The sequence below is a fragment of the Diadema antillarum genome, unplaced genomic scaffold (assembly GCF_040938485.1).
Source record: "Diadema antillarum isolate AM-2024a unplaced genomic scaffold, OU_Dant_1.0 scf00000111, whole genome shotgun sequence".
Classification (NCBI taxonomy): Eukaryota; Metazoa; Echinodermata; class Echinoidea; order Diadematoida; family Diadematidae; genus Diadema; species Diadema antillarum.
Window position 1 is genome coordinate 2,721,282 of NW_027271000.1, and position 13,683 is coordinate 2,734,964.

General features: G+C 38.4%; 1 protein-coding gene across 1 annotated transcript; it reads left to right on the forward strand.

Moving 5' to 3' along the window:
• Window positions 1–3,683: 3,683 nt before the first annotated feature.
• LOC139719521 (kelch domain-containing protein 2-like) lies at window positions 3,684–13,139 on the forward strand. Its single transcript, XM_071630937.1, has 12 exons — window positions 3,684–3,951; window positions 5,063–5,221; window positions 5,778–6,084; window positions 6,801–7,044; window positions 7,707–7,829; window positions 8,442–8,629; window positions 9,213–9,351; window positions 9,976–10,033; window positions 10,476–10,567; window positions 11,462–11,516; window positions 12,113–12,210; window positions 12,922–13,139. The coding sequence occupies exons 1-12, from the start codon at window positions 3,896–3,898 to the stop codon at window positions 13,137–13,139; spliced, it is 1,737 nt and encodes a 578-aa protein (XP_071487038.1). The 5' UTR covers window positions 3,684–3,895.
• Window positions 13,140–13,683: the final 544 nt, after the last annotated feature.

Genomic DNA, 13,683 nt, shown 5'->3' on the forward strand with positions numbered 1-13,683 from the left:
ATCTAGCAAGTTGCCCAGGGAACAAGAATATTGTATAACAACATTTTTTATATAAATTTACAATTCTAGCTGTGCAGAGGATAGACGAATTCCACAGTTATTACTGTTTCGCACGTAAATACATTGTAATCATCAATTACCATCCTATTTAGTCCCATATATGTATGAAACTGACATGAAGGCCGATTAGTATGTAATTCAAAAGGAATACACCTATGTACAATGTACAACATGAAAAAGTGACGTCACCGATATTAAGGTATGTAAAATGATCTAAAATTGTTTAAAAGTAATATTTTAAAAAGACATGTTGAGCGAAAGCGCAAGTACTTTACCTGGATAACATAAGGAGGGATATCCTCAGTGACATCTGTACCAAATAATAATAATAAAACAAAAAACACAAATAAAGATGTCCTAATGGCGACCGGTATTCCTCCGCCATATTACATTGTTCTCTTAGCAGGTGTAGAGTACGTCTTGACAATGTTACACGACAGTTTCACAAAATTGGCAGACAAAATGGCAAATTTGTCACTAAATTTAATGCGTCGAATATTTACTTTCCTTGAACTAGGTATGAATGGATGTCTTTTATTGTTTAAGAGAGCAAGTATTAAGGAATTTGAGCATTTTTACTTTTGCTTACTTCTTCTCACTACTTTTTACTTACTACTATTTTCATGGCAATACTTTCAACGGTTATTTTAAAAATGTATAGAAAATTCTGTCATTTCAGTATTTTCACCTACCTTTGACCATCATGGCCAAAATCTTTCCCTATCTCGCGTCATTGTGTAGTAATGATGGCATGCAAATACGTGTACCATATTTGGTTTTAAGTTTGTGAATTGGGTAATTTCCAAGGTATTTAGGAACTGCATGGGTAATAGTATTTCAACAATAGAGAGTAGAATTTTAGCATTACATTTTACCTGACATTGATCCTTGACCCTTACCCCCCTCCCATACCCCCGCCCCCCCCCCCCAAAAAAAAAAAAAAAAATTGAAATAAATAAATAAATAAAATCACGAGAAAATCACGGTCAGGCAGTAAGTTTCGTTTGGAAATACCTGTACTTATACCTCCAGATATTGCATATAGATATGGGGGAAATAGTGATATTTTAAGAATTTAACCATTATAAACATGATTTTGACCTTTCACTTCGAGCGTGTTTACACAAAAGTTTAGGCCCTATAAGCTAAAAACAAAACTCACACAAGCATACCCGTCATGTCAAGTTTCATTACCTCAAACGGTGTCCACAATATTGATTGCGATATGAAGGACAGACGGAAGGACGGACGGACGACCAAAACAAATGCCTCAGGCGACACTTTCGTATGTTATGGCGGAGACATACAAATGTGAATCAAAACTTGGATAGTCTGAAAGACACCGCGAGGAATCCAAAGAAAACAAATCAGATATATATTTTCCCGTCGCACTCTGATTTCCCGCTTTTTCCTTTGTTTTGGATCTGTCGGAAAGCGGTGCATCATTACACTAAGAGCGAGGTCGGTTCGCGCAACGCCATGCTGCGCAGGAAGGCATGACGAATCTTCAGTTTATGGCAATAAGATATCAAAATATCTTTCGTGTTGTACCTTCTACTTCAATAAAGTTTACAACCTTACGGCAATGACATATCCCCACTGCACCATGACTGATATTAAGGGGAAGTCCCCAAGGCAAGCAATATTAGCGCGTAGCTGCGCGTAATGAACAATGGGCACTGCGTATGAGCTCTGCTCGCGCCCGCGTGATTGACTTTGGTAACGACATGGCGCCTGTAGGTCACGGGACCAGCTTTTGACCAATCACAGGCTTCAAAACACCTAAGCCGAAAACCGAGTTGGCCAGACTCTCTTAATATACGGCACTGCTTGTACAGTTGCAATTACTGTATTGATCATGCACGCACACGCACACGCGCACGACAGAAACTTACAGGATCAAAGAGATTAGATATAAAATCTCTTTGCACAGGATCCTGACCTCGAGGATCACTTGAAAGTTAGAGTTGAACGTTTATATTATTACTCAACAACCCATATTCTGGGTATTTGAGTCCAATGTAAAATCATAAAGATTTCACGCTATAAATTCGATAATATAGAGTTGCAAATTACTTTAACAATATAAAATACAAAATAACTATATAGTGTATAATAAAGTAAACAAGAGTGAAATTGATGAACAGAAAAAAAAATTACAGAAATAAGATATACACGATATAGTGATCCGAACAAAAAACAAAGGAAGAAACATTTATGACGAGAGGGAGAGAGGGAGAGGGAGGGGGGAGAGCGAGGGGGGGGGGGGGAGGGGGAGAGGAGAGTGGAGGGGAAGTAGGAAGAGTGAAGGATGCACCAAAACTGATTACAAAGTACTTATAAAAATTAACAATAACAAAAGAGACACACGTGACATAATTGAAAAAAAAGAAAAGAAAAGAAAAATGCAAAGATGTATAGAAATAAAAAAGTGAACAAAGAATGTAGGAAATATGGAGAAGAAAACAAGAGGAGATCAGAAATGGAGAGGAAGCGGGGAGATCGAGCTAGAAAAACGAGTTACAAACTGGAAAAACGAGTTACAAATTGATTATAGAGATGAAGATCCCAGGCACAGCCTGTAAATATAGCTTAGGTAGTAACTAAGAAAAGGATGAAATAGATAATCTAAACATGTGTCATATATGTATTTCACAACTCCATCTTCATATATAGTTTCAGGTTTATGTCTTTTTAATTCCAGTATTTGTTTTTGTTGTTCATTAAAGAGGCTGCACTGATATAGGTAATGAAATTCATCATCAATTTCATCTTCATTGCAATGGGTACAAAATCTTTCATTTCTACCAGGAATGTGATTATATCTTCCAGATACAATTGGCAATATGTGATTACCACAGCGGAATAGGCCTATGCATAAAAATTTCACTTGCAAATCAAGTGTTGAAAGTATTTCTCAAAATGAAGCTCCCGCTTGAAAATTTGATAGTTCAAACATTGGGAATTTTGTTTTACAACACTATGCCACTCTTATTTATAAATGCCATGTAATATATTGGTGCTAACTACTAAACTTTTGAAGCCAGCTGTTTTGGATGAAATCTAACTATTTGGAGGGTCTTGCACTGGGGTCTAGAGACGAGTCTAGCTAGTCGTATGGCCAATTTCATGTACTGATTTTATGATAGGTATTATTGTTAATAAATGTATTATAATAAAGTATCAGTATAAAAAAAATATTTTTATACATATAGCATTTATGTATTCTAAGTGGTTTTTAGATATTCTATTATAGCCTATAAATACTTGAAATGAGAGATTTTGTAATAGGATGGTCATCGTCAGTAAACGCGCGACATGTGAAACTGTCGCTGCTAGCTAGCCCGTGAACAACAAGCGGAAAACCATACCCAAGCAGCTGATTGACACCGGTATCGCGCCTTGCCTCCGCTCCGCTCCTCCGCCGGCCTGCCCGGTACTTACAGCTAGCCACCGACGATCGACCGTGCCGTGCAGCCGTGAACACAGGATGAACTGACCAAGCTGACTGTTATGTTGCCTGCCTTTCCTGCCGAGAGCTCTGCCTCTAGAACGCGTTCTAGTTCCCTAAAGAGCAACATTAGTACCCTAGCTACGGCAATAAATAGATATTGACCGCAGTTAAGACCTGACGCGAGGATATTTTCGATAGTGCTCAGACTCAGGTCAGAGACGAGACGAGAGTAGGCCTACGACTAGATCTGTGAAGCAAAATCCTGAAGAGCTGATGCCGAGCTGATCGACACGTTTGTAAAGTAAAACTTTACTTTGCAATAGCAACGAGTATCGAGTTATACAGTGCAGTGTACTCATAGTCGTACCATTGACATGTGACATGGAGTACTACGTCATATTCTCTCCATCTTCCAAGCCCACTGGCATTACTCCTGGGTAAGTTCAGTTCATTTCTTTCCGGACAAAATCATTCATTGACATTGTGTTGATTATGTTTGTATGTCTCCAGAGGAAAGCTATAACGTCAACAAATAAGACTTATCCAGACAGATGGATCTTTCTGTCTATGGTTATGTTTGACCAAAACGAAAGATCAGTCTGTATCTTATGATCTGGTCATCGCCATCGGGGATATGTTCCGCGGAGACTGCGTCTGGCTTCATGGGATCGTCTCTGGAGGAGAGCAATAATGTCAACAAAATAAGCATTAAAAGACTCCTCTGGACAGGCAGATCTTTCTGTCTATGATTAAATGTATGCCATTGCATTGGGTCATCTCATCATCATTGACTAAGTGATTGCTGTTAGCAATTTATTCTAAAACTTTTTATGATAATATGAGTTAATTGGATTCCTAGTTTCGCTTACTGAAATTGCATTAATAATCAATGTGCATTTTTGCTATTGCATCATAGATCATGCCATACCATTGCCTTGGCCCTTGAGAGTTTGTTGAGTTGCAGTTCAGAGTTGAATTGTTGGAAAGACTTTACGAGTTTTCTTTTGACCCCCCCCCCCCCCCCCCCCCCCCCAATTGATAACTCCAAGTCAGTTGGGCCCCCAACCTATGGCAACGTCACTACTATGGACATACGGTACACGGCACTGTTGCTTTGCGACAGTGCTGTCACTGCTGTGTGCTGTGCACAGTGTTTGGTCAGGTTAGACCCAACCATATGTATATTTTATCACCAAATACAATACTTACCTAACCCTAGTCTAGGACTATCTGTCTCTGGACCTTGTTACAGTGAATATAAAGCACAACTATTATGGATGCAGTAAAATCATGCACAAAATACTCTCATTTATGAAATTATGATAAAAAACAAGCTTTGCTGAAATTGGACAGGGAGGTGGGACAGAAGTTTTCACTTGTAGTACTACCGCAATATCATGACATTGATATGTCTCATAGAGTCTTTTTTAGCTGGATTGTGATATGATTGTACAATGTACATGTATGTACGGTTCCTTTGATCTCATATATTATGGTGTAGGGCTAGATCTAAATCTATGCATTTCATGTAAATCTCAACCTCCACAGGCAGAGCTATGTTCTTCCTCGCTCATTTCCTGACATGGTAGTGGTGTTTGCCGTGACATCAAAGCCATGGAAGAGAGACCTCAGGCTGCAGGTTGTCCTTGTGAATCTGAAGAAGAGGTCAGATCATCTGAACATAGGAACCATGCATCAAAGTGAAAGGTCAGTTATTATATGGGGGGAAAACTCATATATTGCAACAAAAATGGCAATAGTGTTTTTATTGTTTACTACAACTACTTAATCACAGTCCAAACAGATAAATCACAGCGGCTTGCTAAACACATCTTCAACTGTCAAAGGCCAAACATTTTATTAGCGTGGTAACACGCACTAAGAGAAAAGATAAAGATTGGTAACTACTATAGTAATATACGGCAATAGACAAAATTGAAATTGTGATCTACATGTATCTAGTGCAATGACAAATTACTATTTTTTGCCAGACTTGGTTTTCTGGAAACCTGTATTTAATGCCTATCTAGGAGGAATTATAGCTGTAAGGATATTGATTTGAGTCAAGTTAAAAGCAAGATAGTCAACAACAAGTTTGAACAATATTAGAGAATTTGGGAGATGAATTACCTGCACTCTACTAATGATGATTGTGAGTCACAAGAGATCAGGGCTACCTTTCAGGTTGTAAGCATTTTTTACCTACCACAAACTCTTTTATGTTTTGTTTTGTTTTGTGTGGCTTGGTTTGTTTTTGTTTCAGAGCAATTTCTTGGCAACCTTGTTATAGCAAAGGTTTTAAAGTCCCAAAAGGAACACACAACTACCACCTTTATATTGGGACTGATGCAGAACTGAAGAAGTTTCTTGAGACTCCAGAGAAAGCTGGGTACCAGTTATCATCTGTGACAAAGAATCAAGAAGAAACAGTCGAAAGTTTACAGACGGAATCTCAGGAACTCATGATGGGTGATTGCCTTCCTGAGGCTGACAGGCTTCTCATGACGTCCACAGCAAGCCCCAGCTCCAAGACACAGGGCAAGGCAGGCATTGATGAGATAACACCACAGGTATATACTATCCTGCATAGTGTACATGACATAGTTGTTTGAAACCATCTTTGCTTATGGAGCAAATAACCATTATAATCATTAGATGGTAGGATTTTGACAGTTAAGAATTCTATCACTTTACACAATGTACTTCAAGAATGTTTGTCCTCTGGTTTGTCATGTAACCTGATGATGCATTAATATCCTTACCAGATGCAGCATGAAAACCTCCATGATTATGTTTCATTTGCTTCTATGTCTTAAAAAAAAAGTTGTGTGCAGTATAGAAGGATTGTTATTACTTTATCAGCTATAGTGCTGATAGGACATTTTGTATGAATCATTCTAACATTGTTACTTTGTTGCTAATCTCAGGGTGGTATAAACGTTGAAGTCAGGAGTATTTTGTTCATGTATACAAAGTTTTTGACTGAGGCAGGCCTCAAAGCCTCACATCAAATATCCTCTGCTTTCAAACTCCAATCTCAAGTATTGCTTGGTCCAGGTCCTCTTGTAGAAAGCATGTTTGCCTATTTGTCCCTGCAACTGCTCTCTTAACCCAATAGGAGTTTCGGTATTTATGCTGCAGCTTTTATGTTTGCAGTACCAGTACGTGTTCTACAATAATGTAAAACTGTATGTAATTGCATGTTTAATTAGTGTTATGGTGGGCTCATAGTTGAGGGACAAACACTTGCCATACCATGTTGACATCATTTTATGTGCTCCTTTAGCTGCAGATACAGACAACGCTCAGTACACCACCACACCTTTCACACTCGGCCAGCAAGAAACGGAAAGCCAGCCTGGGAGAAGGCAACACCTCAACACCTCCCTCCAGAAAGCGGCAGTCGATCAGACAGAAGTCCTCTGTTTCATCGCCCCTGTCTTCAAAGACTGAAAACAGTAGAGGGCAGCAGATTCAGGCCACTGCTGCCCGGCAGGCATCCTCTGCAAAGAGGGACAGTAGTGACTCAGGTAAACTCAAACAAGTACATGGGTACCTACTCGGCAAAGGCAGCCTTTAGTATGGTTAGAGCGATCTTGACCTAGCGGTCAAGATGTACCACTTTCAGGAGAGGAGGTGGTGCATATTACCCAGAGGGCCCACCATCCATCTAGTAGTTAGATATCCAAGTTTGATGTCAGCTTGATAGCATGCCAGGAGCTTACTTTAACAAAAACATATCCATCATCTATTGTAGAACAGAAAATGGCAGCTTCATAAGAAGTCTTTACTGACATTTTGATATTGGCATAGCATGCATCAAATATGATGCAATAACAGTAGCTCAATATACACAATTTGTTATCAAGTGACTATGTTGTTAGTTTGCTGATGGAGTCTTTGCTCAAATAGACCACATCAAGATGGCAGACTACATTGTAATAGGCTGTGTATTTTGACAATTACCTTAGCAGTGTTTTGTTTTCCCTTCCATTTTTTGTTTTGTTTAGTTCTGCTACCTGTGCAGATTATCCTTTGCTGTGATGAATAGCATTTGAAAGAAAGAACTATGAGCTTATAATGATGATAGTAAGTAACTTTTATATAGTGTTTAACACAAAAGTTTCTAAGCACTTAGGAGCCAAGGACTATGGCTTGCAAGCTTCTAATTCATCAGTGCCTGTTTTGACAGGACCTAGTGCCCGCTGGGGTCACACCCTTTGTTCCATTGGAAGCAGCAAGAAGAGTCTCTTGATTGGTGGACAAGGCCATGGGCAGGTCATTAGCAGAGATACCATCTGGATGCTGGACACAGGTATGTACCTCTGCTCTGTTTGCACATTGATATATTTGAAGTAAACTAACTGAGTGTAGATTGATTGGTAGTGAGATTCTCAAAAGCAATTTATTGTTTTCTGGTTACACAGTTGGGTCAAAAGAGCAATGCTAACAATGTTTTCATTCTCCGCTATCAAAGCTTGATTGCCCTCGTAGCTATTGTATCAGCTGCTAGATTCAAATGAAATCTTGTATATAGCCAGTGTGTGTGACTTGACAAATACGTTTTACAAGTGTATTTTCTTCATCCACTAAGATGACTTTTTTTGTTTAATAGCTGCTGTACAGTAGACATATCCATCAACTTTGTGATCGTCAAATGTTACAATGCCTGTAGCGTTTTCTTTGTTAGATTTATGTGTGTTTTGGCTTTTTTGTTTGCTTGTATCATTGATGAAGAGGAGCTGGTCTTAGCTATATCTCCACTGCTTGTTTGGCAACAAAGATCACTGCATACACATTGTTTTGTTGTATGTATCTATAGCAGCATTCCAAACCAAACAGGTGAGTAAACAACACTTGGTATATGCTCCTCAGATGTTTAATGCCTTCATTCCACCAGACTACACTTACTTTTTTTTGTTCGCAGAGAACGGTGACTGGAGCAGTCCACCTACAATGGAGGGGTCTGCCAAATTACCACCACGGATGGGTCACACCGCAACCTTTGACGCACAGGCTAAGCGTGTGTATGTCTATGGAGGTTCCAAGAATCTCCGCTGGTTTAGTGACATGCATGTTCTGGACCTTGAAACTTGGAACTGGTCACATGTGGAGGTAAGCATGTTTAAAGCTTGGAGGTAAGCATGTTTAAAGCTTAGAGTCAATGCTTACCCCACTCCCATCTTCATTCCTACTATTCATTTTATCTCACAGTTTGACTCATATAAAGTCAAACCTGCCTGTAGTGGCCACCCAAGGGAGGCCACCCAAGTGGTCATTATAGACAGGTGGTTGCTATGACAGGGTTTTTGTAACATAGCTTTTTTTCTAGGGGAGATTTTTTTTTTTTTTTTTTTTTTTTTTTTTTGGGGGGGGGGGGGGTGTCATTTATGGCAGAGTCTTTAATATGGCTTTTCTCAGCTGGGGGGGGGGGGGGGGGATTTTCTTTCCTTGCAGTATATAGCAGATGGCCGCTATAGACAAATGGCTGCTAAGGCAGGTTTTGATGAGATATGTTTTGTTGCTTAGAACTTATCATTGTTACTGTAATGAAAATGAAGGTCATTTTATTGTATGCTGCCTCTTATCTGCATCTGTTATATCTTTTAAACATAATACTTACATTCAAAAGCAAATACAGAGAATGTCATTTGTAGCCAGAAGAGTCAACTTACCCTCTGTCTTCTCTTGTCTAAAGGCCTCTGGAATTGCACCAACCCGGGCGTATCACTCGAGTAACATCTTCCGCAATGAGCTGTACATATTTGGTGGTGTCTATCCTAATCCAGACCCCCAGCCAGATGGATGCAGCAATGATGTCATCATTTACAGTCCAGGTAGACTGTCCAGGCTGTAGGGCAACAAACTTACTGTAGTCCAGTTTGACCCAACAAACCTTGGATACCATACTTTGGCACTTTTATGCTGCATGTGTGTTTTTTTAGATATGATTTTTACTATTGTTCCTAGGTATTTTTTGGGGATAAGTAAACAAAAACAAAAAGGAAGAATTATTTATTTGAGCTTCTTTCATCATATATTATGATCGTTTGTTTCTATTGCAGAATTTTCAAGACCTCATAATCACCAATATGATTTAATAACTTATATTATCATTATTATTATTATCATTGTTATTATTGTTATTATTATTACTATTATTCATAACTCATTCTCAAATTGGCAACATGATTTGGCAGATTAAAGTTCCTATTTTTCTCTTGAAATTGCCACATTTTTGTTCATGTCTTTCTCACTTTGTGCCAATTTAATGATGGCAAGATGATAAATCTTTCGGCCAAATCCCCAAGTACTTCAAGGATTCATGGAGTTGTGATTTATCACTGACTGTATCTATTGTATGTACTTGTTCTCTGAAACTTTTGTTGTTATTGTATTAATTCATGTTCTATCTTGCAGTGAAACATTCTAATACAAAACCACTTTGGTCCATTTCACAGATTCTGAAAGTTGGTATCAACCTGTGACCATGGGGATGAAGCCAAAGCCTAGATCTGGGTATGATTTACAAGTAACTTTTTTCCCTTTTTATTAGTGAAACAGCTGATGTCATGAAACTCTAGGAAAAATATATCTGGAATCATGTGTTATCAAAATGCATCATACATATAAGCATAGTAAATTGCTGTATAAGGTTCTAAAAAGTGAAATGTTTATCATTGGCTATCTTTCTGAATTTCCCATTCTTGATATCAAGTTCAGAGTTCAAAGTGTGGGCAATTGACATCTGAAACAAGGAGAAGGCAATTCGTGATGCTCCTGGTGTAACTTAGATTGCATGTGACAGAAAAAATATGTAAGCAAGCAGACTATACTTGAAACCGCTGAATTATGTGTATATTTTGTGGTTGAGTAAAAGGGTAGCTACTCTAGGAGGCATAATAATGTTTTCTGAGCACTCATCTTCCTTTGGTTGAATTCTTTATGGTTGCTATTTCAGGCACTCGGCAACACTGCTTGGAGATAAACTGGTCATTTTTGGTGGCTGGGACGCACCATTCTGCTTTCATGATCTACATATCCTGGATCTGTGTAAGTATGGATATTTCTTGTGAGGCTATTCGTTGATTAACAATAAGCTACCATAAACAGTGAATACTGCAAAGCAGTCAGAGCCATATTCTCAAGTGACCAAAACTGATAAAAGCTGAAGATTTTTGGATTGACCCATGACATTTGTGATGTGTTTGTTCTAGTACAAAAGAGTGTAATGAAGGATAAAATTACAAGGAGTCTACCAACTTATACCCCATTTATACTGAGCAAAAAGGGGGTTCTGAAGCCTCCTATAGCAGCCTCAGCAGCCTTTCAGCTCAGTATAAACAGACAAAAGTAGATCAGATCAGATCAGGTCAGGTTCTGAAACCACCTACAGGGGGTGGTTTCAGAGCCTGCTATAGCAGCCTTTCCTGCAAACGCCAGGGGATTCGAGAAGCTGCTTTTCAGCCGACCTGGAAGTTATCGCTGAAGGTTATTGCCGGCTTACATAAACAACCCAGCCGTCTCAACCAATCCCCACTGAAGAAAGTCTTTCAACTTGCACACTTTTGTGCAAAAGCCCGTGACATGTATCAGAGGGGAGGAGCCGCTTGGGCCTGCTAGGGCCTGCTTTTGGCGAGCAGTATAAACAGACGAGAGGCTGCTTTTTCAGAGTGGGCTTTCGAACCTCCTCGAGGAGGCTCTGAAACCCACTCGCAGTATAAACAGGGTAATAGAAGGCAAGTATATTTCTATGTGCAGTGAACATGCAGGTGCAGTAGGCATTGAAATATGTATTCAGGTATGATCATCATAATATTCAATTCAAGGTGTTTGTTGAATGTGAAACACCAAGCCAACTTTTTAACAGTGTAGTTGAAAGGAATCAATTGTTATAGAAATGAGTTTATTGACATGATTGTTTTATCATTTTCTTTCTTGTATCAGGCCTGATGGAGTTTACTGCTCCCAAAGTAACAGGTACCCCACCATCACCCAGAAGGTAATACAGCAATTTTATGACCCCATGATTTGTTGCAATATTCAACAATGTTTGGACCCACCTGTTTGGACTTAAATTGTGCAGTAGTTTTCATCAATCAAAACAAAATATCTTATGTTTACTGGTATGCAATAACTGACATCAAAGTGTAACTACATGTCATCCTCACATTGGTACTTAGATTGGTACTGAACCAATGAACCAACTTTCACTATTTTAATATTGTGTGATCATTTCTTTTTTATCGCATTGATATTATTACTTCATTATCATTATCGTCAGTGTTATGACTGCTGCAGGTACATGTACTATTATTGTCATTATCATACTATAAATAGCAGTATTAATAATGATATCGACCAGTGGTATATATCATCTATAGATAACGATAAAACATGATTCATGTGAAAAGATGATGTGAAATTAACTCAGTAGAAATGTGTTGAAAAGTTAACTTTGAGCACTCCAATATGATTTAAAAATGCTATCGTGTGTGCATATATATATACATATATGTATATGATTACATGTATCATTAATGCAAGTTTTTTTATTTGGAATAATGTAGTGGCATTCTTTATTCATTTGCTGTGTAGTTGGCATGCATCCATGGCTCTTCCTGGTAACCGAGTTTTGATCCATGGTGGTTACAATGGTAATGATGCTCTTGCAGATGCTTTCATCTTCCATCTTGGTGAGTAAACTTTTGTTGGCATGACCCTTCAGCTTTGGATATGAAATGAGCAGGAATCTCAAAGTACAAATGTATTTAAAATGTGTACCCCAAATTTTACCATTAGATACCAGTATGACTCAGACTCTATCCTGATTTAAGTTTTACTGATTACTTGCATTCCCCCCAAGTTCTTATGTGATTATGTAAAGTATATACACTCATTCCTTCAACTAATTCCTGACAAAATGTTAAGGGTAATGTTACTTTCCCTGTCGTCTGGAAGAGATACAAAGTCAAGTGCACTTTCGTTATGCTAGAAAAATTAAGATATGCTGAATTCTCTTCATCATAACATCATAAACTGTTGTAGTCTTCTTATCCAGCTATGACTGCACATGGATTCAACAAACCTTACAAGTTTTGTATGCATTGTTAATTTTTTTTTCCTTGAATGTCATTGATGTGCAATATTTACTAATATTTCTGTGTTCGCTGAATCCATGGTCTTCTTGTTTGCATGAAGATGGGACATTGATCAAAATACTTTTTCACATTTACAGTAGTAACCTCTAACATTGCTGTTTAAGGATTTGAGAAAATCAAGCTAAGGTCAGATGTGCAAATTGAAGGTAAAACTTTGAAAAGTATACTTACATCAATAACTTAACTGATATTCATCTGTTTTCTACAACATGTCTTCTATCTCTTCTTTTATTTTGTTAACTCAAGACACGTACACCTGGACTCCAGCTGAACTGCACTCAGACACTCCCATAGGCATCAGAGCTGGTCACACTATCATCAGTATCCATGGCAACCGGCAAGTAAAGGACGGAAAGGAAAATACCAGCCATAGCACCACAATGGCAATTTTTGGAGGAGGCGATAACGAGGGCAATTTTTTCCCCGACCTCATTCCTTTCAGGATGGTATCGCATGATGCATGAAACTCTTGTAACAGTCATGAACTAAAGAAGTGCTCTCCAGTAAGAAACTCTACAGCCACAACATTCCAACAACTTTTCACTGATCAGCATTGCTTACTATATTAAAGCCATCCTCTGGCACTTGCATCTGCTGCAGGAGAACTGAAATGAACCCCAATTCAGGAAATAGGACATGGTTTGTCTCACTGCGGGAATTCTGCTTTTCCATTATCTATAGGGATAAAGAGTTCATCCCTTTGAAACTTTAATGAGATGAGTGTCTGATGGGTTAAGGTGTACAGCAGACTCAACTGGATGTGTTCACTTGACATAACCTTTGCATTTACAATGTACCTGTCTTTCTTGAAAATGAATGTGCAGTGATATCATGCATTCCATTAACCACTTAAATTACCACAATTACTACTATTACAACATACGTGACCACAAAATCCCTTCAATGTGTAAGTGGTTTTCAAAACCACAATGTATATGATTTGATTCTTGCGTTTTTCCATGAATAAGGAATCTTGTATTTGATTGTACTTGTACTGTATCAAATCTG